Below are 27,775 nucleotides of genomic sequence, written 5' to 3' on the forward strand. Positions count from 1 at the left end.
TTAAATCATCTGAAGATAGGATATATTTTGACAGTGCTATCAAATGCATTCATTCATTTCAGTTTAAGGCCTTGAAGGACATTTTCATCCAGGTCCTGGATTCCCATTCAACATTAACATCAACAATCTGGATTACTCCTGAATCACTATGGTTGTGTTTGGAAAATAAACCACAAAAATGGGTGTGGTGCAACACCACTTCCTCACAGTTTCATCTCAATAAATCAGACAGTCCAGTCTCTTCCAAGTTATGGTCACAAAACCCTCTTTTTTTTTTTTTTTAGCAGTACATAATAGTATTTTGTTCATTATTTCACATGTTTCATAACGGCAGAGCCTTCAGACCTTCCTCCTCACTGGGGTCCAAGGCCTCCCTGCGAGATCTGACCGTCGTTGTTGTCCGCTCCCCACAGTCGGTAAAACTGAGTGAAGTCCACATAGGGTGGGACCCTACCAGTCTCATCAGGCTGCACTGCTTGGCTCCCTCTCTGACGAAAGAGGCTTCCGTCCCCTGAGCTGGAGCTGGAGCTGTGTGTCTGGGTGTTGGTGGACTGCAGTGTGGCTGAGGGGCTCTGGCTGCTGGGAACAGAGGGGGTGGAGGAGGAAGAGGAGGAGACAGGTATAAGGGTCGGAATAGAGGAGGAAAGAGTGGGCGCGCCGTAACAGGGATAGAGGTCCATGTCAGGAGTGGAGAGACAAAACAGAGAAGTGGAGAGAGGGAGGGGAGGATGAGGCCGGGGGATGGTGGAGAGAGAGAAGTCAGAAAAGGAGAGTGGGAGAGGAGGGGGAGGAGAAGGTCGGGGAATAGGAAGTTCAGTTATGGGCTGCAGGATGTCAACAGAGGCTCGGCAGGCAGTCAGGTTCAACATGCTTGAGGAGCGAAAAAAAAACAAGAGGCAAAGGCAGAGTGTAGGACGCGGGATGGATAATGACAAACACGGAGCAGTAAAAAAGAGAAACAGAGATGTGAGTCAGACAGAGAGAGAGAAAGAAAGAGACTGCAACTCACAAAGGAGGAGCACCTGCATTAAGATTCCTGAAAAGGACTAAGCAAAGGAAAACAAGCCGAGGTGCACTGGCAGAAACTATAAATCAGTAGGACAAACCAGCACTAGTTATTACCAGTCACAATCAACTATACAAGAGACTCTACAGCAACAAGGTTAAGATCAATTCAAAGGGTATTTAAAAGACTTTTGGGTAATTACAGCGCTTTTTTTTTTTTAAACGATCCAGAAAAAAGTCTAAAAAAGGTCAATCAACAGAATACATACACATAGACACGCCCTCATGATTCATGAAGCATGTTCCCGTGATAAAACCTTGTCTGTTATATGTCCTACTGATATAGGAGCAGGCAATTGTTGAAAAGATATTTCGCGTTTACTGTTGAGCTCACATGACTTTAACCCCTCGCTGAAGTAGAAAGGTTCAGGATGCTCGAGCCTGTTGTTTATGTAGTGACTGACAGGTAATCGATGCATTTCCTCACGTAACCTAATGCACAACGGTCTGCCATGACTCAGTTTGTTTTATCTCCAAAGCAACAACAACAACAAAAAGTTAAATTATTTTGATTATGGAAGTGAAGGTCAACCTTCATTTTGTTACAAGGCAAGTGAATATTAGGCAGAGCCAAACTGTACAAAGAGAGTAAAGCTGCTGGTATGCTCTCTCTGCTGATAATCTCCATGTTAAATTCGCATGGCGTTAGCATATGGGGAACAACACTGTCCAAAATGGCATTGCACACCAACTGAAAAATAAGAGGTTTTAAGGTAGTGTTCGCTTATAACGCAACTTCCCTTTTAAAAGGACTGAGCCAAACTAGGAGCTATCTGCTTCAACCACCCAGACTGCTGTACACTAGCTTGCAAATGTATTCCTCTTTTGTTGCTACAACCACAAATTCCTGTTGTTTTTTTTCTAACTAATTTAACAGAAGTTGTAAGTGTGGCGTGCATTTGTACTCCTCGGCTTTAACATTCTTGCAACACCACCTCTAGCAGCAGATGCACCAGCAAGTGTTTTGCAAAGGTGCAGTGAATCTTTCGACGACTGTGCAAAATTTCTCAAACTTGATTAGACTAAATGTCTAAACATGTCACAGATTTTTAATGTATTCCCAACTAGACTTAGTCTTTTCTATTCTTTATATATATATATTTCAAAGTAACCTTGGTCGTATGTTAAGAGCTGACGTGCAGCTGGAAGATAAACCAGTGCCTCAACATTAAGCCTGCCGGGTTCTCATTCAGGATTGTCTGTATCGCTTCATCCATCCACTCATCATATCTCACCAGCCTTTCTGTATGATGTCAGGATTACAACAAAAGTAAATCACGAGTATTTGTTTTGCTCCACGGGCGCATTGGGCTCACCTATTTTCATTCGCTATGAGCTTTTATAAAGCTAAACAAGTGTAGTTCACGCTGCACGGGCAGTGGCCACATGTGCAGCTGAGCTGCATGAACCCGAACCCCCATCCGCTTGAAAAAAAAAAAAAAAACAGTTAATAGACTGAATTGTTACCAGAGCTGCTTTAATTTTTTAACCATTTTTTATTGCAGCCGATGACCATCCGAGCAACCAATGGTGCTTTGCCTGTTTCAAAGTATAAAGTTACTGTATAACACAATATGCCATTCTTATGCTGGCTTTGAAAAATAACAGGCGCATGTTAAACTTATTTAGTGGCTGGACTGATTGTTTCACAGTATTTAGTAGTTCATCAGCCTCTGATTTGGTTCTGCCGTTACCGAAGATGCACTGATCCAATACAGATACCTCAAGCCGATATCCAACACTGATTAGATCCAACGAATAACATTGACATTAACATAAAAAAAAAAAAGCTAAAATATTAAAACGTATATAAATGTACTTTATATTACTTTTTATCAAATAACCAGCAAAAACAAAGACATAACAGTTTCATGTAAGGTGCACTGGATTGGATCTCTGATATTCGATAACTAACGGAAAATATCCAGTGCAGGTATCAGATGGCTGCATCTCTAGCCTTTTGCCCTGGCAACCCTATAGTATTATTTAACTGCACAAACGAAGCACCAACAATTTAGTCTATTTAACATCTTGTTTAGCATCAGATAAGCTCATGGTGGATGAAAATAGATGATACTAATGCACCATTATAGAATAATATAAAGCTCTGGTTGACTTTTAGTTGTAATCCTGACCACATAACCATTTCCCTGCATCATATCCAAAGCACAAAACTTGCAGTTGTGCAAACCTCTGTTCATTCAAACAGTGCAGCTGTTGAAAGCTTGGAAAAGACTAGAAAAACTTTCTTGTTCTTTGTGATTCAGTGTGTGCACTCCAACACTCTGGCCTTAACAGAACAAGTGTATTTACACAGAGATCAAATTATACACAACCCTTTACAATAATTTACTGTTTCCTTATGCTTGTTCACAATGAGACCGCGCCTATATATATATATATACCTTTAAGATTACGGTTATAACATGACAAATGTGGAAAGTTCAAAGGGTATGAATGTGCTAAACCCATTCCAGACATCAATTAGCACAGGATATTTACCAGAACTGCAACAGAAATGGCCATGAGCTATTTAATTACATCTGAAACTGAAGTGTTACCTAGGTTCTATGTATTACTAAATATTCAAATATGGTTTGTCACCTATGAAAAATAAGCTTCTGCTTTTCTAGAAAGTGTCTGACAAAATCTGTACGCACAACACAGCATTGAGTAAGAGAAAACGTTGCCTAAATGTAAATAAACACACCCGTGGCGGGACGCAGGGGAGTGAAAATTAAGCACACCTAAAAATAAATATAGCAGAGGAGGAATAAGGAAGTCTAATGTTGCCTGTTTAAAACACACTATAAATAAGCCCAGCAGTATAAATGGTGTGTGTGAAGACCAAAGAAAACCTATCAAACCTACAGTAGTAAAGTAAATAAATAAAAATAAAAGAAAAAAGAACTGTGGTGCATCAAAGGAGGGGAGAAATGGTTAACCTAAAGCAAAGCAGCAGGAAGGGAGGAGAAAAGCAGCAGGGAGAAGAAAAGAACCCAAGCTTACCCTGGTGTGGGGGTGTTTTCTTCCAGGGTGGAAGCCGTGTTGGTCCCATTGGTCAGAGTGCTTTGAGAAGGCATAACCAGAGAGAGGGTCACACTGGTTTTACTGGTGCTCTGGCTGTTAGAGTATGGTACTGAAACTGGATAGATACGACCACCTGAAAGAGGTGCAGATGAAGGTTTTAAACACACTGAACCAACATCTCGCTGCGGTGAGGAGTTGGTTATTCAATCAAGTACAATAACGAGACAGAAGTGACACATTTTTGTGTTTAATAAAAATTAAGTGACGACAAAAATGGTAAGATTGGCGTAATTTTAGTGTAAAATTGAGCTTTTTGGTGACAAAACCAGGAGAGTTTTCGGGTTCTTTTTCTCAAAGCCCATAAATTAACACCTAAATATAATGTAGGAGCCAGAGCAAAAACATGGACCCCCTACAGTGTCCCAATGTCTTATGCATGCAAGAAAAACTGTACTTAAACATATCAGGATGTGCAACTAGGCAACCATAAATGGTCATCTCTCAAGCACGTAGTAGGGCTGCAGCACACTCAGTAACATTCCTCATGCCTTATACAACACTAATGTACTCCAGTAAAGAATGTTTAGATTCATTTTATAGCTCGTTATACAACATATTACACTGTGAGCAGAGCAGATATGTAAAAAATAACATTAGTAAATGGATATAGGTTAAAGTTAATCAGTTAATCCAATTCTGTTTATTTCTACAGCACCACACCACAACACATATAGTCTCAGTGAACTTTGCAGAGACTATTTAATAAAATTATACAGATAGATTGTTCAAAAGTTTTCTATGAAAGGAAATCCAGCTGACTGTGTCAAAGTCACTGAGTGGAGGATTCGCTCCTCCTGGATGAGCAAAGTTATTATCGTTAACTGAAATAAAAATCCATGTAGTGACAGCGGAGCAATACTTTACTAAAACATCCACAGTTCAAGTTATAGTTATTTAGCAAACATGGGCAGATCGATGATCAGAGCAGTTTAAATGAATGAATGAATTTTGACAACAATGAATAAATCAACTCTCTCTCTCTCTCTATATATATATATACTTCCAACAAACAAATGCATACAAAAAGAGACTAGTAAGTATCAACCAAACCAAACTCCAATTCCTAAACAAACTAAATTCACCTGAACATAAATAGAAACAAAAACCTCGACTGATTAAAATTGAGACTTTACTTTGTCTTGAAGAAAATGAATGAAAGCACCAGAGTGGAGAAAACAATAGATTCAGTTGGCAGAAGAGGGGAAAGTTGTTTTAAGTCAGATTTTGTGGGTACAGTAACATGAGCAGCGTTTTAGTCTTAGCACAACTTATGAGCTGTGTTGTTGGATATATTTTGTTAAGTGCAGTGTTTTATTCTCTGGGTGTTATCTGAAATTCAATAGCTTTATTTAGCTTTGGCAGCTAGTCTATATGCATTTTTTTATTTTAGAAAAATCCAGTAGTCATAAATGACAGTATTTTTTGCAAACAATAAAAACAAAAACAAAACAAAAAAACAATGGAAAATAGAGTGTAACATATCTTCTGCTGCATAACACAGAGGCAAGGTTGCACAATATTAGGATTAGAGGTGTAAATCATATCCATCATGGCGATTCGATTCAGTATTGATTTTCTGACCCAAGGATTCGATTATTTTCGATACTCAAGAATAAACCATGATACGATCCAATTCGATTAACTGGTTTTTGAGAAACAACAGCAAATAACAGAAGTAGAAAAGTTTTACTCCACCTATTCCTATTAAAACCTTATTCTGCGTTATAGATTCTTAAAGGCCTTGCATCAAAAAATACTGCACAAAATCCTCAGCTCCAGACGTCACCGCCCCCTCCGCAGATGCTCCGCTGCACCTCTCCCAAATTGTAGCTCACCGCAAACAGTGCCGCAGACAGGAGGCCGGCTTGTTTGGTTTTTATGACCGAAATTGTGGAAAACAACTCGTGAAGTCTGACCCGCTAGAATAGCGAGGTGTGCGCGAGAACGCTGGGACCCTTTTTCCACTTGGATCTCCGCTCCTTTTGGCCTTCATGTCCCTCCGTCGTCGGACTAAACTCGCCCCCACTTCCTCACCGCCTCGGCCGTATCTAGACCCGCAGTGTGTAGCGCAGACCACGCTTCAATATTGAGCCTAATTTAAAAATGTCTGTGTCAAGCTTACTGCAACAAACTGCTGTAAGAGTATAACCAGGAAGCGAGGTAGGAGGGCAAAATAGGTTTAGCGCCACCGCAGCACGGGAGGGAGAATTACGTCTATAAAAATAGACCGGAGGAAACAAAAAACATGCATCGATACTTTTGCGGACGTATCGATGCATCGGATCGTCGGCTGTTGAATCGATGCATCGATACTTTTGCGGACGTATCGATGCATCGGATCGTCGGCTGTTGAATCGATGCATCGATACAAAACAATTATTATTTACACCCCTAATTAGGATGTGATTGTGAATCAATAACATAATGGACAAATAATCCAAACACACTTCCTTCACTTCAATCTGTCCTCCTTATGTTTTAGCACCTAAACTACAATAACACAGGCCAAACATATGATTAGCATGTAGAATTTGCATGCACTGACCTTTGCACTGAAATAGAATACATGCAAATAATATCATCAGTGCATGCCTTTATCTTAGTTATACTGCACACATCCACATTTCAACAAAGGTCAATATATTTGGCAGCTCTAGATAAATATGATGGAAATATAATATAATTGTCACTGGTTACGTTCAAAAGGTGAAGATAAAAAAGCTCTTAAAGCAGTGTTCACAAAGCACTTTATAAAGAAATCACTAACTTATAATGTAATATATTGCAGCAGTGTCTCCATTCAAGACGTTTTAAAGCAAGAAAGGTTTTCTGAAAACATCCTAGTGGTGGAGATATTACAGAACAAATGTTTATGTGAGACAAGAGAGAATCAAACTTTCTACCTTGCGTGGGAGTAAGCGCTGAATCCGCCAGCGGGTAATTGATGGTGCGAATGAGCAGGGTCATGTCCTCGTGTTGAGAGCAGTAGGTCGCCCTCTGGCGCCCGGACACGAAGACGTCGTGGTGAAGCCTCTTGACCCGATCCACCACAGACTGAGCCACTGTCTCCAAATTGGTCTGCTGGGCCAGTTCTGCTGCTACCATGGCCACAATTTCCTATTAAAGAAGAGGGAGATGATTCAAAATAAGAATAAAGAAGACAAAGGGAAAGATATGAGAGCGAAAGGGCTAACCAAGCAAAGGGAAATAAACTGGAACGACAAGGTAGAAACAGAAAAAACCATTTTAGGTGAAGTATGAACATTTGTTTGCTAACCTGATTGACCTGTTCTGGACCGTGGGCAGACTCAAGGGCATTTATTAGGCCCTCTGACATCAACAGCAAGAATCCTGTCACACCGTCCAAAGGGTGGCTGCCATGGATCTCTGGCTCAGCGATGATGGGCTTCGCCTTGGCCGCACTAGTAGACCAAAAATAAACAATATTATAGAGCGATGTTTGCAAAATATGGGAGAAAAAATAGAAGGAAAACTGCAAAAAAACAAGTAAAAAAGAAACAAGTTAAAGGAAAAGACACAATTTTAATGGTGTGGAAGAACACAGATGATAGTTTATCTTTTAGTTTATGGTATTGATCTGAAGAATCCGTTACACACTGAACTACATTAGATCACGCTAGCATGAAGGAGACAATTCTGTACAGATTCTATTCTGTGTCTGAGGGTGGTTAAAGCCTGGATCCCAACTACATTCATAATAATTAGGAACTTTACATACACTCATCATAGACATGAATCATTCATTTCGGGCTTTTATTGATGCATGGTAATGGTGATCATTAAAAAGGCCAATTTATGCTTCTGACGTAGCCTCTGCAACCATCAAATCTGTCGTTGTGCACGACCATGCCCACTTTGCGATAAAGTTCATTATTTTCCAAAAGTAGGGAAAAACTGCCCTTAAAACCCACCTTGTTGCTCCATTGGTTAGACAATTAGTCAAATGGTGCATTCAGCCAATCAATGCATCTGAAGTGGTAAATCAAGCCTGCTCCAGCTTTCCCAGTCAGGTGTGAAGGGGAGAGCTGGAGACAAAGGAGCTACAGGTTTGTGCTTTCTAACAAATAATTTATCTCTTTGTTATTGTGCACTAGATCTTCATATCCAGTGAGTTTGGAGCCATGAAGTTGTCATTCACTGAACCTAAAATGGAATTGGTAAGTAGTGAATACAATTTGTTTGTTTGTTTGTTTAGCATGTTGGTAGTGTTAGGCAATAGAGACTGAAATTTTTTCGGGAATCCCACGGGTCACGGGATTCCCGTGGAATGGGAGTCGGGACACCATTCTTTTCTGTGGGAGTGGGACGGGACAGGAGTGAAAATCCACTCCCATGTCAGTCTCTATTAGGCAATGCTAAATGTTTTATGAATTGTCACATAGTTTAACATCCTAAATTCAAAGGTGTTTAAGATGATGATAAATGCTGATATCTTTATTTTGTCTGAAAGAAATGTGGATGTAATTGCATTTATTTCTGAATGTAGGAAAAGTCTAGTTAACTAGCAGGCGGATCATTTATTGGTCCTGTTCATTACAATACAGGCCAGGTGATCCCTTTTTTTGGGTTAAAGGATGGAGAGCTACTGACAACTGGTTGGGCCCAGGAGAAACTTAACTCCTACTGGTCTGGTAGGAGGCTGATGGTCTGTAGCATTTCCCTTTCCATCTCATCATACTGACAGACAATTCATGATTCATCTCTTCTCCGTTGCACACCATTTGCTTGGACATTTTCATCTCAAATAACTGGACAATCAAACTATGGACTTAAATGCGTGTCAGTCAGACGTCGTGCTGACCAGTGGGGAAATGTAGGACTTTTATACACATTAATAAGAAATACTGCAGTACTGTATATATTTATTGTATTTGTATATTTTTTGGGGTTCTTTGTATGGTTTATGTTCTTTGGGGTTTATTTTACGTTTTTTCCATCTACAAAAATAAATGTTATTGAAATCAATTATTCCTTTGTATTGGTTTTTAATAAATACTGACAACAGCTCCTGCAGAGAATTTAGACTTCTGATATAATGCCTTCTGGTCTTTAAATAACTAAACTAGTGTTACACATAATGTAATTATTAACGTTGAACATTCTTATTTTAGATTCATTGCACACTAGCTGAAATATTTCAGGTCTTTTATTGTCTTGATATGGATGATTTTGGCATACAGCTCATGAAAACCCAAAATTCCTATCTCACAACATTAGCATATTTCATCCGGCCAATAAAAGAAAAGTGTTCTTAATACAAAAAAAGTCAACCAATTCAAATAATTATGTACAGTTATGCACTCCATACTTGGTTGGGGATCCTTTTGCAGAAATGACTGCTTCAATGCGGCATGGCATGGAGGCAATCAGCCTGTGTCACTGCTGAGGTGTTATGGAGGCCCATGCCCTTTTAAAACTTCTCAGAGATCAGTCTGAGCATGCTAACCCAGATAACTGTTGGCAGGCAAACCGAACCGGACCGTGCCAGACATAACTGAACTGCACTAAAATGGTACTAGTTTATCAGTAGGGCTCGGCACGGTTCAGTTGAGGCTCTCAGATAACCAACGCATGAGCAGACCGCACTATCTCCTTACAATCAGCCTCCATATTCATGCATTTTCAGTGGTACTGCAGATCGTCACTAGGAGGTCAGGAACCGTGCTAGCATGATGTGCAAATGGTCGTAGGGAAACAAGCTCGGCACGGATCAGTTTTCAGAGGGTAGTGTAAATGGGGCTTTTGTTTACGCTTCTGACTGGATCGGTGGACTCACGGGATTTCCCACATGCTTCAGTATCTTAATGGGGAAGGAAGTACCAGCCAACAGGGCAAACAGGCAAAACAGTAGAGCTATTTACCAACTTATTTACCCAATTTACTGACATGGGGAAATTTGTGCCGATTATCTTAGTGAATGACGCTAACAGGTGTATAGTCCAGCCCTACTTTGCATTAATGGTCATAGTACAAGATACCATAGGAAAAAAAAAAAGACATGCAGTCAAAACCAAAATTAATCGCTAAACTGCAATAATATTGTCAACATTATACACAGGCATCACCTTAGCAGATCTATTTCATTGTAGTTTATCTTTACTTTGTAGTCTCCCAGCCTCCTGGTGCTGGTCTGTCCAGTTATTTGTCCCGCTTGTCGTATCCGAGCTGCATCCACACCTACAAAACAGGAGAGACACCGTACACACAGTGGAGCAGACATTAAGCAAACACACAAGACGGATTGCACGAGAACAAACTGTGAAGGATTCCTTTCTGTAAGGAGAGGGGAAGAGGGTTTGCAGGTAGATTAAAAGAAAGGTGTTTATTTTCAATCATCCAGAAAAGGACCCGAGTAGCAGAACATTTATGGTTCTAAACTGAGAGAAGTAAATCGGGGGAAAGGAAATATGAAGAGAGAAATCCATTTTCTTTAATGGTGTGGTGGGAAATGGCTGAATATTACTGCACTCCAATCTGCAATTAGACCTTTTCAAAATCTGCTTCCATGACAGTATTTCCCTGTCCATCCAAAGCCTCCATTACTGGACCATTAGCTGGGAGTCTACAGACAGCTGCATGAGTAGCACCAAATAATCTGGGTCTGAAACAATCACATTATTCATGACTATTTCACAACTGAAAAAGTTGTCAACTACTTTAGTAATCAAAACATTTTTAACTTTGAGTATATAGAATTTAAAACCAACACACTAAGAGCTTCAATGAGGCCTAAACCTTGCATAAAGTCTAAAGATTGTTTTGCTAATGTGCTAAATTAAGGACTCAAGTGGCATTTCTGATCAATGAAATTATTTTTTGTCAAGTTTAGCCATTTAACATGCATTTAAAATATTTAATAAATGATTTTTTTTTTTATTCAAATAGATGATTATTGAGGCTTTTATATTTATTAAGACCATCTCTTTTTCTTTGTCGGGGTGTACCGCAACAACTTTGTAAATTTCTGATACAATAACGACATTGACCCGATACGATATCAGCAGGAATGATACACGCTATTATGATTTATTTTGTTCAGTAAAATGTTAGGAAATAGCTCAATCCACTGATATTACTAAACAGACAACAGTCAACATAAATAGGTATGAGAAGAACCCATGTAACCACGTAATGACAGGTGTAATATTTACCATGGGTTACAGAAACTACAAAAGAAGAAAAGAGTTTCTATCAGTGTTCCACTTCAGATGTAGGTCGATATCATCCGATATTAGGTTTTGTTATTATTGGACCAAGGTTGGGTGGGAGACATTGGTGCACAGAAATCTTAAGATCTCTTCAGAAATTCTGGCTGGGACTCAAAACTTCATTCTGGATGGAAAAACTTAAGGATATTCAGCCATAGAATTATTTTATTTTTGATTTCTTGGTTGTTTGTATGGGGATCTCCATTCCGTCAAAGATGAGCCATCACCTCTTAGGTCAGGATGACCTTTCAGAATGTTTTTGTGCTTTGCTGCAATTATACATCCTCTTAATTCTGGGTAGTACTCAAGTTCCTTGCAGCATTACACTACCACCATCATGCTTTAATGTAGAAATGGTAGCAAAATATTTCTTCTTCTCATGGCATGGGTGCCTTTTGGCATAACCCAGTGGACTCCCATCTTCCTGGGAGTAAAGACTGGGCTCCGTTTGGCAACTCTAACCTATAGACTTGAGTGGTGGTTTGGTGCATAGTTAGTTGTCTTTCAGATAGGGGTCTTTTCTCCACAGCGTAATGGTGGGTCACTGAAAAAGTGGCCTCCTCCTTTACTAAGGTCTTTCTACACCAGTGGCTCAGCTTAGATGGGCAGGCAGCTCCAGGGACATTCCTGATGGGTACAAACATCTTCCGTTTAAGGATAAGGTCACTATGCTGACTGAGAACTTCAAAGCGCCAGAATACTATATTTACCCTTCACTAGATGGGTGCTTTAAGATTATCCTGTCTTAGAAGTCTCAAGGCAATTATTTGACTTCATGCTCCTTCTTTGCTCTGTCATGCACTGTTGACTGTTGGCCTTTATGTAAACTAGTGCCTTTTCTAATCCTTTCCTGTCAGCTAAATGTTCCACAGGAGGACTCCCATTAAGCGTAGAAGCATAAAAGGATAATCAGTAAAGATGGGCAAAAGCTGTGAACACAAAGTTATTTTTTCATTTATTTGTAAAAAACCTAAAAAAAAAAAAAAAAACCTTTTCAACTGCCATTATAGGAAGCTTTACGTTAAGTTTTTAAGAACAAAATAAACGTAATCTTTCCAGGAATATATGCTTTATACATAGTGTAAAACAAAGCTCTGATTTTACACCTTGAAGCTTTCTTTCTCCAATTATTTTCCTGAGAAGTGATCACTAGGGACAAACTCTTTAAATTACACTTCATAATGTATATCTAATAGTAATAGTGCACTGCAGTTCTGTGTTTTGGCCACAAGTGGCAGTATAATTAGCAAACTCCATCATCCAGCAGAAATGCCTCTGCTATTTTGGATTAATAAATAACATTATCAACCTTTATTGGGCAGCATATAGCATATGTGGTGTAATATAAAAATAGACTTAAGATTTCCTTAACTTCTTATGTTTATTAACTAAATAACCAAATTTTGTTCCTAGTATCATCTTAGTACATTTAGGAAGAACCATATCAATGTTTATAATTTAGCTTTCAGTGTAAACATAAACCACTATTCATACAGACTCCATCATTCTCATTATTTGCTCTTTGCTGCATATAGAAGCCATTAAAGTCGATGCAGCAATTCTACATGATGGAGAATTTTAATCCATCATCCATTAGAAATAAAGATTGAGTATATTTCTGATGGTTGAGAGTGAAAGGTGTACATTTCTGAAAACAGAGAGATGACATGGAGTCAGACTAAATGAGAATAAGTGGATCCTGTACATTTTAAAATAAGAGGAGATCATTTACAACAGATAATAGAGGAAAGCGGATCGAAGTCCGTGAATGAGGCCGTAACATCTGTTATGTTGTAGAGTACAAACAAAGAAAGGATTTCTGGTGACATTAGTGTCGGATATCTGAATGGATGTGAATGTATCGAAGCATCTTACCGAGGGCAGCAAGTCTTTGTAGCTCATCCTCGTTGTCGGTACTATGTGGCCGCCCGATCTGAAGAACCTGGTTTTGGCCGTCGCTGCTGGACTTACAAAGCAGAACTCTGTTTGTACCTGAAACAACAAACACGAATTAAAAAAATATCACAATATAAATGTTGACACAGAGATCTTTGCTTATGCATTAATCTGTTCCTTTGTTTGAGGAAGCCATCCGCTACCGTGTATAACCTCATTATTCCAGGGCATTAAACTGGTCAAAACTAAACTATTTTTCACATTAAACTATGATATGTGTAAACTAGGGCTGAACAATTTATTTTTTTATATTTATTTATGACCTTTAAAGCTTGCTTTTCCAGAATCCATTGATGCAGCACTTTACTGTAACCTTTCAGAGAAAACGTTCTTGCCTCTACTATCCTGCATGGATCTGCATTCTAGCTGCAACTCTCTCTTCTGTTCAGTGTGGCGCCAGCCTTACCTTAATTACTGCCACATAAAGGACTGGAGTTAGACATTTAGTGTCTTAGTCTTAATTCATGTAATGTGAGTAAACTAGTGAGCCTCTGCAATTTGAAAATTGCATTTTTCTATAAATGGTGTTATTTAAAATGCAATTAATTTCCCAGCCCTTGTCTAAACACCACTAAACACAGCCTTGTAACATTAATTATGATTTCATTTATCTTGGAAAAGGGCGATCCAAACCAAACAGGCCCTTGGGGAAAAAAGCAGTCGCTTCCTAAACCTCAACATCACACATCTATGATAACTAGCAATAGGTTACTACACTGCTGTTGTCCGATTCTTTTTTTCTTTTGCTGAATGGTTTTTCATGTTTTAAACCACATTTCCAGGTTTTAAAGCATTATTGGCTAAAACAAGCCAAATTGTATCTGGACCATTTATTGTCCTTATTCCTCCAATTGTTGTCCTACTGCATCAAACATGCCTGTTTTCACTAGCTCAAAATGATTGAATTAAAGCTCAGGAAGCTTAAAGCCAAGATGTTTAAACAGAAGTGATTAATGAGATTGGGCTCTGCTGAAAACCGTAAAACATTATAAAAGCACTCCTATCTTTACTACAAATACACTTATAGGTTTAAATTTACATGTGCTATAAATAAAGACAGTTTTGCAGCATCATTCAATTTGCCTAAAAACAATCTGAAGATTTTAAAAGTCAAGCAAAAGAAAAAAAAAAAGAAATATTCAGGCTTGGAAATACAAGACCAATCAATGATTAATTATTGAGAATTAGATTTTTGGGTCCCTAAGCAGAATTTTTCATGTAGTTGTAAAACCAACCGTCAGGTTTCATGTTCCTAAACTGCCTGAAGCTGTGTGTTTGTGTTCTAATCAGCTGAACAAGGCCATTCAGTGCAGCCAATTTGCTTGACGTCAATCAGGATCAAGCTTTAAACTGATTCCTTATCCACAGCAAAACTCATTTGCCAAGCGAGTTTTTATGTTGATGCGAGCAAAAAATGTTTGGTATGCAGTTTAATGTTAATGTACCTCATCTATTCACTCCATATGTACCGAGCTCTAATACACATTCAACACCAACAAACAGCTGGAACTAATCTTAAAAGCACACTTACGTACCAACTCAAGCCTTCAGCTCAAGATCCGAACCCCCCCTCCATGCAATAAGCAATTCCCATTTCCCATCAATAATGAATAATTCCTTAACATGAGCAGGTAGGTTTATTTATAGATTTTTGCTACATTAGTGAATTGGGAAATTACTTTTGTATGCATTTATTCCTAACTTGAGCCAAAATGAAAGAAAAAGAGCTTACATTTTTTAGAATTAAGATTCAAAGATTCATGGATTAGAAAAACTAAAAAAAAAAAAAAAAAAAACACATGAAAGACTTAAGTCTATGTCCATCATACTTTGATATTAATGCAAATGTTAAACATACTGGCCTTTATCATATCATCTTTGACAAATTGAAAACCTGCGGTTCTAACCACACCTAGAAAACCAGCCATGTCTCTGAGGTTATGTGTGATTAATAGCTGACATAAAAATTTTCTGTTCTGCATTTTTGGTATGCATTAGTAATTTCTCCCACACTTGTGCAATCAAGCATGTGCTTGCAACAATGTCCTCATACTCTAACCATAGGAAACTTCCAGCTTGGGGGAAAAAAAAAAAAAAAAAATTCTTTAGATGCTAACTTAGGCCACCTGAAGAACAAAAATGACCCCGAAATTACCGTATTTTCACGACCATAAGGCGCACCGTACTAAAAGGCGCAGTCTCAGTTATGTGTCCCATTTCTGTATTTAACACACACATAAGGCGCACCGGACTATAGGGCGCGTTTTTTATATACAGGTACATGTCCTCTACTACCTTTAAATACCTCTACTGCATATTTTAAAAATACAGCGGGCCCAAAACTGAGTATGATTGTGCTTTATTCATGTATTTATTACAAAGTATTAATCAAACCTGCGAGCTGGCCGTGAGACAGACACATCGCTGATGACACAGCGCTGTGATCACTCCTCAATTAACTTAAAATCCTGAAACCTGTCGACGGAATATGTTCGCTTTTATTGCCGGTATCCTGGTGCCTGCACTGTAAATTATTTAGATGAAAAACACCTGCCAGCCGCCGCGGTGAGGCTGCTGTTGAAGGGATTTCTGCTGTCGGTGCACCGCTGGTATGTGGGGGTCTGAGCGCCTCCGACAGAAATAGATAATCTGGATGAACTGACTGCAATTAAGTTTTCAGGTGGCCTTTCTCACTTAAAAACATATTAAAACTACTTTATTCCCCCTGATCACAGCAAATATAGCTGCAAGATTTAGATTATTTAGATGAAAAAACACCTGCCAGCCACCGCGGTATACGCAGAGGAGACCGGGCCCAGAGGCTGCTGTTGAATTAAGTTTTCAGGTAGAAAAATAGAGCGGGAGCAAAACTGAGTATGTTTGTGCTTTATTCATGTATTTATTACAAAGTATTAATCAAACCCATCAAAGTCATCATCCTCTGTTTCTGAATTAAACAGCTGCGCTAAATCAGACATGCCAGTTTCCAATTCTTCGCTGTCAGTCACTTTCCGTGCAGCGCAGCTCCTCAGAAATAATGCCGGCTTTTGCGAAAGCTTGAACAACAGTGCCAGCAGACACATTAGTCCAAGCATCAACAATCCATCCGCAAACGGTGGCGTAACTTGCCCGGCGCTGCCTTCCACTTATCCTGAAACTGTGGTCTCCGTCTGTCATCCATCGCTCCCACGCCGCTCGCAGCCTTACTTTGAACGGCCGCTTCACACCGATGTCGAGCGGTTGAAGTTCCTTTGTCAGACCCCCGGGATAACGGCGAGCACAGCGTTCATTTGATTCACCTTTTTTTCACATCGGCTGTGAGATGGGCACGCAGCGATGGTGATGCGTGGAAAAAAGCACCTGGTCTCCTCACATACACCTGCCTTTCATCATCTTCTCATCCATCCAGCCTTTTTCATTTGCGTTAATATCATGTCATCAGAGCGCTGTGTCTGTCTCGCTGTCAGCTCCCAGATCAGCTTCTCTGATTGGTTGATGCGGCGCGTCCAGCAGCAAAACTTCAATTTTTCCATCTCGAGCAGCAGCAGCGCGTTGGCGGTGCGTCAGATACTTAAACGCTCCCGACGTGCTGCACCTGCAGCTCAAAACGCGCTGCGGGACCTTTTGCTGCGCCTATACGCGCGTCAACCATTGAGTTTGCATGTAAACTCGCTGCTTCTGCTGCACCTGCTGGGTCCGGTTCACACCGATGTCGAGCGGTTGAACTGCGAGCACAGCGTTAATTTGTTTCCCCATGTTTTTCACATCAGCTGTGAGATGGGCACGCATGGAGTTACATATTAACAGCGATGGTGATGAGTGGAAAAAAAAACACCTGGTCTCCTTACATTCAGCCACTCTTTCATCATCTCCTCAATGAGGTGGTCTCAAAAGTCGCAGTTACAACACACATAGGGCGCATCGCACATTTTGAGGGAAAAAAAAGACGTTTAAGTGCGCCTTATAGTCGTGAAAATACGGTACATGTCCTCTACTACCTTTAAATACCTCTACTGCGTATTTAAAAATACAACGGGCTCAAAACTCAGTATGACTGTGCTTTATTCTTGTATTTATTACAAAGTATTAATCAAACCTGGGAGCTGGCCGTGAGACAGACACATCACAGATGACAGAGCACTGTGATCACTCCTAAATTAACTTAAAATCCTGAAACCTGCCGACAGAATATGTTCGCTTTTATTACCGGTATCCTGGTGCCTGCAGTTTAAATTATTTAGATGAAAAACACCTGCCAGCCGCCGCGGTGAACCCGGAGGCTGCCCAGACTAGAGGCTGCTGATGAAGGGATTTCTACTGTCGGTGTACCGCTGGTATGTGGGGGTCTGAGCGCCTCCGACAGAAATAGTAGCCTATAGGCAGGATGATAATCTGGATGAACTGACTACAATGATTAAGTTTTCAGGTGGACTTTCTCACTTAAAAACATATTAAAACTACTTTATTCCCACTGATCACAGCAAATATAGCTGCAAGATTTAGATTATTTAGATGAAAAACACCTGCCAGCCGCCGCGGTGAACCCTGCCCAGATGCTGCTGTTGAATTAAGTTTTCAGGTAGAAAAATAGAGCGGGAGCAAAACTGAGTATGTTTGTGCTTTATTCATGTATTTATTACAAAGTATTAATCAAACCCATCAAAGTCATCATCCTCTGTTTCTGAATTAAACAGCTGCACTAAATCAGACATGCCAATTTCCCCTTCTTCGCTGTCAGAGTCACTTTCCGTGCCGGGCGGCTCCTCAGAAATAATGCCGGCTTTTGCAAAAGCTTGAACAACAGTGCCAGCAGACACGTTAGTCCCAGCATCAACAATCCATCTGCAAACGGTGGCGTAACTTGCCCGGCGCTGCCTTCCACTTATCCTGAAACTCTGATCTCCGTCTGTCATCCATCGCTCCCACGCCGCTCGCAGCCTTACTTTGAACGGCCGCTTCACACCGATGTCGAGCGGTGGAAGTTCCTTTGTCAGACCCCCGGGATAACGGCGAGCACAGCGTTTATTTTTTTTCACCATGTTTTTCACATCAACTGTGAGATGGGCACGCATGGAGTCACATATTAAAAGCGATGGTGATGCGTGGAAAAAACCACCTGGTCTCCTCACATACACCTGCCTCAGCCACGCTTTCATCATCTCCTCATCCATCCAGCCTTTTTCATTTGCGTTAATGTCATCAGAGCGCTGTGTCTGTCTCGCTGTCAGCTCCCAGATCAGCTTATCTGATTGGTTGATGTGGCGCTTCCAGCAGCAAAACTTCAATTTTTCCATCTCGAGCAGCAGCAGCGCGTTGGCGGTGCGTCAGATGCTTAAACGCTCCCGACGCGCTGCGCCTGCTGCTCAAAACGCGCTGCGGGACCTTTTGCTGCGTCTATACGCTCGTCAACCGTTGACTTTGCATGTAAACTCGCTGCTTCTGCTGCACCTGCTGCGTCCGGTCACAGCGAGCACAGCATTAATTTGTTTCACCATGTTTTTCACATCAGCTGTGAGATGGGCACGCATGGAGTCAGATTAACAGCGATGGTGTGGTGATGAGTGGAAAAAAAACCACCTGGTCTCCTTGCATTCACCTCCCTCAGCCACTCTTTCATCATCTCCTCAATGAGGTGGTCTCAAAAGTCGCAGTTGCAACACACATAGGGCGCACCGCACCAAAGGGCGCACCGCACATTTTGAGGGGAAAAAAGACGTTTATGTGCGCCTTATAGTCGTGAAAATACGGTAGGAAAAGAATTGTGTCCACAAGATCCTGCAGCACCACCTAGAACCACTGTAGAAGGTACGGTGGGCCGTTTGATCATCCAAATCCTTAGTGATACCATCCCTAGTATCTTTATTAGATTGCTCCCTTCTCCTTGTCATTGATTACATAACAGGATGTTTCTTTGTAACCACTTCATTTAGAGTAACAACTTCAGCCTTTTAATCAGTTTTCCTCTATATCCCAGCAATCAGTCTCTGTGCAATTTGGAGGTGTGACCATTCCTCTGCAGCTGGGATCCTTAATTGATAGATCAATAAACCTACACTGTTTATTTTGCCAGTACTACCAACATTTATGTGCTATCATCTTAGCTTGTTTTCTTTAGACCTACAGTGAGTGAGTTGAGTTCAGTTAATTTGTTTTTTATTTAGTGCTTATATTTATTACGGCTCCCGATTTACTGTATAAAGAGAGTTAGTAATGACAAAAATGTCCAAAAAATTGGATCCACAGTCAGCACAGACTTTGTTTATCAACAGGTGACTTGCTGCCTGAATGATCCGCTCTGCTCTAGATTGATATGGAAAAAAGAGGGCAGAAAAGGGGGCAAAAACGGAACAGCCCGAGGAACCAGTCTTACTGACTGACTGAATGCGGAGTTGAGAGTCGCTCTACTTCCACTTACGGTGGAATAACAGAGTTTTGGTTAGTTGTGCAAATCATCTTTTGCAACCGCATTATGAGATCTATTACATTAAGAGCAGCAGCAATGGGCTTTGCAGCACCACCAAGAGAGTTACACGTCACATGCAAACACACACAAAAATCTACTTCCCATTTCCAAAACCTTTTCAGTTGAAAAAACTGAAATAGTTTAACATGATGTCCTCAATGTAGATGAGAATAAATTCTCTTCTCCTACACTGAACAAAAGATTTGAACTTGCTGTGTGTCCCTGTTTCTCAAATAACCACACAAAGAAACCTTGCTATTCTAACATATGATGCTACAATCTGACTCTAATCAGTTTGAACACAGATTTTAAATTCCAATTCTAAAATTAAAAACAGCAACCAAGGTTTTATTCTCATATTTATGTGTTTTGTTTTTTTTTCATTTCAAACACTTCATGCAAATCTGTGTTGAGCCTGACATCTGCTGGTTGTAGGTATATGTATCACCCTGTTTTTATTGCTATGCAGATGCTGCTGTGAAATATCAAATAAAAATAGGAAAATCTGCTTAAACATGTAGAACAGCACGCATCCATACCGACATTGGCGACGTAGAGCTTATTGTTGAGAATCAGTGCCACCACAGCTGTAGCGCCTCCTGACACCTCCTGCTCCAACTCCTTCAGGCGCTCCTGGACCTTCTGGCTCTGAGGAGAGAAATGATGGAAGGACACTTTCTGAACAACCAGAGAGCAATCAGAGAAATATTAATAAGTCAGGGTGAAGATGACAAAGAAAGTGGTAAAAACCAGAGACACTTAAGGAGAGAAAATCTAAGCTAATGAACACAGGGAGGTAATCAAGCAAAAAGAACATAAGATATACATTAAATGAAAAGAAGGAGATAAAAGCCAACTTAGAAAAAATCATTGTGAATCTAATGCCATGACCTGCATCTCCTATATGAACAGCAGCTCATTCTGGGTGTGCTTACCTCATTGTGCGGCATGAGGTAGTTGGACAGATGAGCTTTCTTAGCCAAAGCATCATCTATTGTATTAAAGTAACTCTTCTCCACCACATCAAAGGCCTGTAGAAAAGAGCAGACACATCATAATTAAGTCACCGGCTCTATAAAACATGCCAGGAACAAGAACAAGCTACAAAAAAAAAAAAAAAAACTATAAATCTACTGAATAAAAAGCAGTAAATGTTTGAGTTTTATACATTTTCCTCTTATAACTCATCACCTTTCCTTCCATGCCTGAAATAAAAAGTTTTGTCTGTTTATTTCAAGTGTTATTATAAATCAAAGCTATTTCAAACTCTCCATATAAAGCAACAATTTAATAAAAGGCGTAACCAACAGTAAAGACGTGGTAGAAGAAAGTTTGCACTACTGGCAGCAGTTCAGCTCTACCGACCTGAATGAGGATCCGTCGGACGTCGTTGTCTGAGTGACTGGAGTTGAGCTGCCCCAGCAGGAGCTCAGCAGTCAGACACTGGGCTGCGAAGTCCGCCACTTTGCTGCCATCATAACCGTTAAAAACCCCATAAAGGAAACAGCCATCTTCACCTCTGATTGGGAAGGAAAAAAAGAAAAAAAAGAAATGTATGTCAGTGCAAGGCGCCTGTTTCCAGGGTTTCTGCAAATTTCAGTCAGTTACATTTTTATGACCCCCAGGATTTAAATTAAAGATCAAACATACATTAACAGCTCTTAAATATTATCATCCTTACTTAATAGCATCATATAATTAAACCTAACTGTGTTAACTTAAACTGATTTCTATAGATACATGCAAGTCCAGCTGTTTTAAACATTGCTTACCCAGTTTTAACTGCAGCTTACAGTAGACTCCACTAGAGCTGCAACTAACGATTATATTGCAAATCGATTAATCTGTCGGTTATTTTTTTAATAATCGATTAATAATTAGATAGGTTCCTTACAGAAGACCTTTTAGGAAATTAAACCAGATGAAACTAAAACTTTTCTGCCTCAGGAGTTCTGGATAGAGCATATTGACAGACGAATTTTTTTTTTTTTTTTATCTTAAATGTAAAATGTTTACATATTTCTTTTTCGAATTATGATATAATTACTACTCTAATTGGGTTGCTATGTCAGCTAAATGCATGTTTAAGAGTCTATACTCCAGTTAACAATTATTTAATGACTAAATTAGTTGATGATTATTTCAATAACCGATTAATCATTATTAATCTGATTAATTGTTTCAGCCCGAGACTCCACATTCATAAGGGTCACATGAGACGTTATTTAAATAACTTCTAAAAAACATTGTACAACTACCTGAGTACAATCAAACAGCTGGATACTGCAAGCAGAAACCAACTATTGTACAAATTGAACATGTGAAAAATTACAAGTATGATAACTTTTAGGAAAATCATATAAAGCAATATTATTCTTTAAGGTCTTTAAAAGAGATCCTGGTTTTAATTTAAAGAAGCCAGGAGAGAATAAAAATTAAAAGCATTAATGTCCTAAATTCACTTTGGAACCTAGACACATGGGCAAAACAGCCATGATCCAACACACTTAGGCTACATTCACACTGCAGGCAAATGGCATCAAAATGTGACCTTATTCTCCTTAAGCCAGTCATATCAGACTTCTTTTGTGGCAGTCTGAAGGGCCCAATTTCAAACTTTTCACCCTCCAAAGAATCTGATTGGTTTCACTTTCATATGTGCTGCTAAATCGGATACATATCCGCTAGTTTCTAAGGTGTCTGCATTGACGCTGTATTTAATCAGACTTTTACGCCATTGCAGGGCTCCTAGTACAAATCCACAGACACATATCTGCAGCAGCAGCAGCAGCAGTCACTGATTGCACTGCAAACAGCTCCTGTTAAAGTTGTGCTTTTTTTCTCACCTTCCTTCCTTGTTAACAATGTGTCCACAATACCGTTTGCTTTAGGAATTAGAACAGATGCATCCAATATTACTTTCTTTTTTTTTTTACAATAAAGCTTTATTTTAATGGTCACATTCATCAATACTTAAACAGTGTGCTGCTGTGTGACGCCTACATTCTCCATCCGCATGTGAACCTCGCTTTCTTTGTCCTGTGTGGCTCTCTATTAAACAAGTTACCTGCTGGAGATGGGCCTCGGCATCCATTTGATTCCATATGCAAGTAGGTATAAAAAAAAAACTGAAAAAACAAGTACTTTTTTGGGTTTGAAGCAAAAAATGCATCTGGACACTCAGCGAGAAGGTGGCGACATGGAGCTAATCCAGATGTTATTGATCCAGTCGGACTGTTTTGAAAGCACACATAGTTTATCGATATGTTGCCGGATGGAGTCATGTGATGTGAACTGCTGAAGGAGGTTTGTCTTTACAAGATGACTAAAGCGAGTCCCTAGTAACAGCTGATGTCATTTCACTTTGTGTGCTGTACCAGCACACAAAGTACTGTACTGCAAACTCTTTATAAAAGAAGCTTGAAACCCCCCGACAAAAAAGAGGAATAAACTAAAAAACGAGCTACATCTAAGGCTACATACACATTGCGGGCATTAATGCTCAATTTTGATTTTAATTTAGAAATCGGATTCTTTTGCGTGGTTGTTCACATTTTCAAATATAGACGACTGGAATTTGATCTCCTGTGCGAACTGCTTTCTAACAACTTAAGTGTCCTCTACTGTATGCACAGTAGAGGACGCAATGATGTCACAAGCAAGATTGTTCTGTATTTACAGAAGCTGGGGTGCATCTTGTGATGTTTCATTTCTTTCCCAACATAAGCCAGTGCAGTAACAATACAATCTTCTCAGGATGGTTGAAAATAAAGACTGCTCTCCGCATTATCGTCCGCCATGGTTGTTGTTTTCCTTGTTTCTTCTGCGTAGCAAGACACAGAATAGTGACCTTTGTTGAGTATTAATGGCTTTTAGGTCGGATGAATCCAACCTGGCTGATCAGACACAGGTGGCAGATTTGTATCAGATTCAGGACCACATAGCCAAGGGGCCTGGGTCACATTGGAAAAAATCCAATCTGTGTTGTTCAGACGGTCACGAAAATTTCAGATCCAGGTCACATATGGGCAAAAAAAATCGGATTTGGGTCACTTCAGGTTGCAGTGTGAATGTAGCCTAGGAAAACTGTTTGCTGACGACTAAGCAGGTATCGCTTTTTATAAGGTTTAAGCAATGCTTTTTATATTTTCTGACGTGCAAATCACCACTCAATTAGTATCAACAGCACAGCGTGGCTCCCATTAAATCAATCAGAAACACGGCTAAATACGATATCAGCAATTAGAAATAACTAACCTTTCTAGTTTCCAGAAGTGAAAATATAAAGGGAAATTTAAAACCCATTGATCAGGATTACATCATTTTGTTATGATTCCTTTTAACTCAACATTGTAACAACTTCTGAAAAAACACATGGTCACAACCTTCCTGTTTGCTGCTGAGAGAAGAGTTTCAAGGAAGACTTTTTTCTAAACTGCTGTTCTGTCTTACCTCAGTCTGAGATGTCTATCTTCAATGGGGCGGCTCTGACTTCCTTTACCATCGGGGCTGTAAACAAAGTTTGGTGCCGCTCCAACCCCACACATCTGACACAGAGGTACGTCATCTGTCCAGCTCTGCTGCTGCAATGAGAAAAAAAAAACTCACTCTTAGCTCTCTCTAACAGCATTTATACATTATATTACAGCTGTCAAATGTAAAAAGGTTTATTTTGGTAGTAAATAATTTTTTTTTTAACCAGCTTCTATCCACTTCTGTTCAAAAGTTTGTATCCAGAAAAGTTTATGTTCATAATTAATGGGTAAGTTGTCCTCAAATCTATTCAGTTACAGTAATTTAACTTGATCAATCCTTTTCTACTATGCCGCACTATAAAATAACTATAAAAAAGTATGTAAGTTGCATTGGGGATGGCATGGGTGTTGGGATACTATACGTGTCACGATTCTTAAGTCTCAATACTATATTATCACGACATTGCAATATAAGTATATATTGCAATATTTTTTCCAGCTATCAAAATTAAATGTACAGGTAAAAGCCAGTAAATTACAATATTTTGAAAAATTTGACTTATTTCAGTAATTGCATTCAAAAGGTGTAACTTGTTCATTATATTTATTCATTGCACACAGACTGATGCAGTCAAATGTTTATTTCGTTTAATTTTGATGATTTGAAGTGGCAACAAATGAAAATTTAAAATTCTGTGTGTCACAAAATTAGAATATTACTTAAGGCTAATACAAAAAAGGGATTTTTAGAAATGTTGGCCAACTGAAAAGTATGAAAATGAAAAATATGAGCATGTACAATACTCAATACTTGGTTGGAGCTCCTTTTGCCTCAATTACTGCATTAATGCGGCGTGGCATGCAGTCTATGAGTTTCTAGCACTGCTCAGGTGTTATGAGAGCCCAGGTTGCTGTGATAGTGGCCTTCAACTCTTCTGCGTTTTTGGGTCTGGCATTCTGCATCTTCCTTTACACAATACCTCACAGATTTTCTATGGGGCTAAGGTCAGGGAAGTTGGCTGGCCAATTTAGAACAGAAATGCCACGGTCCGTAAACCAGGCACGGGTAGATTTTGCGCTCTGTGCACTCGCCAAGTCCTGTTGGAACCTGAAATCTCCATCTCCATAGAGCAGGTCAGCAGCAGGAAGTGCTCTAAAACTTGCTAGACAGCAACTTGGTAGACAGCTAGGTTGACCCTGGATCTCAGGAAACAGAGTGGACTGACACCAGCAGATGACATGGCACCCCAAACCATCACTGATGGTGGAAACTTTACACTAGACTTCAGGCAACGTGGATCCTGTGCCTCTCCTGTCTTCCTCCAGACTCTGGGACCTCGATTTCCAAAGGAAATGCAAAATTTGCTTTCGTCAGAAAACATGACTTTGGACCACTCAGCAGCAGTCCAGCTCTTTTTTTCTTTAGCCCAGGTGAGACGCTTTTCGCGCTGTTTCTTTGTCAACAGTGGCTTGACACGAGGAATGTGGCAGTTGAAACCCATGTCTTTCAAGCGTCTCTTGGTGGTGGATCTTGAAGCACTGACTCCAGCAGCTGTCCACTCCTTGTGAATCTCCCCCACATTTTTGAATGTTTTTTTTTTTCCACAATCTTGACTAGGGTGCGGTGATCCCTATCGCTTGTACACTTTTTCTGACCACAGTTTTTCCTTCCCTTTGCCTCACTATTAATGTGTTTGGACACAGAGCTCTGAGAACAGCCAGCCTCTTCAGCAATAACCTTTTGTGTCTTTCCCTCCTTGTGCAATGTGTCGATGGTCGCCTTTTGGACAGCTGTCAAATCTGAAGTCTTCCCCATGTTTGTGTAGGCTTCAGAACTGGACTGAGAGACCATTTAAAACCCTTTGCAGGTGTTTTGAGTTAATCAGCTGATTAGTTTGTGGCACCAGGTGTCTTCAAAATTTAACCCTTACACAATATTCCAATTTTGTGACACACGGAATTTTGGATTTTCATTTGTTGCCACTTCAAATCATCAAAATTAAATGAAATAAACATTTGAATGCATCAGTCTGTGTGCAATGAATGAATATAATGTACAAGTTACACCTTTTGAATGCAATTACTGAAATAAATCAACTGCAGCCAATCAAAGCAATGATCATTTTAAGCAAGAAAGTAAGAAAACTAAACTCTGTATTTCTCTTGGTTTTTTAATTAGTCCGAAATTCTACAGATGTCTAAATGGCTAATTAGCTAAAAAACGGGTCAAATAATGTGACAATGACTTCTAACTTCCTGTTGACGCAATTGTTTTGTTTGATATCCAGTTATTCTAAACTATTGCTTGTTAGCTTGCTGTTAGCAAAGCTTAACTAAGCATAGCTATAACCGACATCATTAACAGGCTATTATTCCCACCGAAAGAAACCCGCTGAGCGACAATGACTCCCAGGAGATAGAAGGGAGGTCAGAGTAACATCCATCAGGAACATAAAAGGCCACTGAGACCAACAAACAGTCGTTTTTTAACTTACGCTTTGCATCATAGTCCTCGGCTCTGCCGCCATGTTGGATACTATTTGCTGCCTTCACGGTCCAACCGCAGTGTCCGACATTACTAATTCAACTAAAAAAGGCAATTCTTTTTTTAATCTTTTATCTTTTCTTTAAATCAAACAGAGCTTTAGAAGTAGATCTACTTCAATCGTAGCAAACACTTACAATGACTCCGTTGGGAGATGACATGTAGGCATTTCTGAACTCTAGTCATTAGGATTCCACTGCCTAAGAAAAAAACAGCCATTTTCAAGAGGCTCTACTTTCAATTTTATTGTGGATAAAATATTGTTCAACATGTATTCAAACTGTTTATTTAAAGTTTGTACACACCTGCATGATAATGAAATTTATAAAAGAAAAAATAAAATAACATGAAGCGGTTGTGTCGGTACTGTGTAGTTCTTTAAACAATGCTACACCCTCGTGGACTTGAAATGAACTGCAGTCATTTCAAAAGTTTCTGCTCAAAGGCCAAAGCATTAATGATAGGGCAAAGAAGGGAGCCCATAGTAAAAATATATAAATCAAACTGCATAAACTAGGATAATACAATTTTTAAAACAGTTGTTGTAACAATAACATTTCATAGAAACCCTTGTAACGCATTCATATCCCTCAAACATTTTCAGCTTTTGTTACATTGTAACTTGAGATTTTATCTGATATAGTCAGACAATGATATGCAAGCAATAATAGTTTATTATAAGTCTTTTTCACATGTAAATTTAAAATGTGAGCTATTATATTTTACCCCCTTTACTCTAAAACCCCTACATAAAGTCATGGTAACAACACAGATGGGAAGAGTATGCAAAGCTTGACTAAAGTAATGGTAAAAATGCATTTAGATATTGTTACTTAAGTAAAAGTAAAGGATGAAAGTACTAAGTAATTGTTGGACCTTAACATCTGATTTAATGTTTAAAATATTGTAATTAGACTTAAAGCAATATGCAGAAAAAGTACAACTGAATAAA

General features: G+C 39.5%; 1 protein-coding gene across 3 annotated transcripts; it reads right to left on the minus strand.

The window, feature by feature from the left end:
- tab1 (TGF-beta activated kinase 1/MAP3K7 binding protein 1) lies at positions 1-26,979 on the minus strand. Of its 3 annotated transcripts, none has more exons than XM_038307623.1 (11): positions 26,774-26,815; positions 24,256-24,386; positions 21,169-21,322; positions 20,739-20,834; positions 20,343-20,451; positions 13,260-13,376; positions 10,242-10,353; positions 7,433-7,577; positions 7,059-7,272; positions 4,075-4,228; positions 1-579 (listed from the first exon to the last, which is right to left on the minus strand). In XM_038307623.1, the coding sequence occupies exons 1-11, from the start codon at positions 26,804-26,806 to the stop codon at positions 354-356; spliced, it is 1,491 nt and encodes a 496-aa protein (XP_038163551.1). In that variant the 5' UTR covers positions 26,807-26,815; the 3' UTR covers positions 1-353. The 3 variants fall into 3 exon arrangements, 1 of the variants encoding a protein (XP_038163551.1); XR_005282698.1 differs by adding an exon at positions 26,961-26,979 and having other exon boundaries at positions 446-579; positions 7,059-7,577; positions 26,774-26,865; XR_005282699.1 differs by lacking the exon at positions 1-579 and adding an exon at positions 598-870 and having other exon boundaries at positions 7,059-7,577; positions 26,774-26,934.
- Positions 26,980-27,775: the final 796 nt, after the last annotated feature.

This window comes from Cyprinodon tularosa, unplaced genomic scaffold (genome assembly GCF_016077235.1).
Source record: "Cyprinodon tularosa strain WSP-4 unplaced genomic scaffold, ASM1607723v1 ctg615, whole genome shotgun sequence".
In the NCBI taxonomy this organism is placed as follows: Eukaryota; Metazoa; Chordata; class Actinopteri; order Cyprinodontiformes; family Cyprinodontidae; genus Cyprinodon; species Cyprinodon tularosa.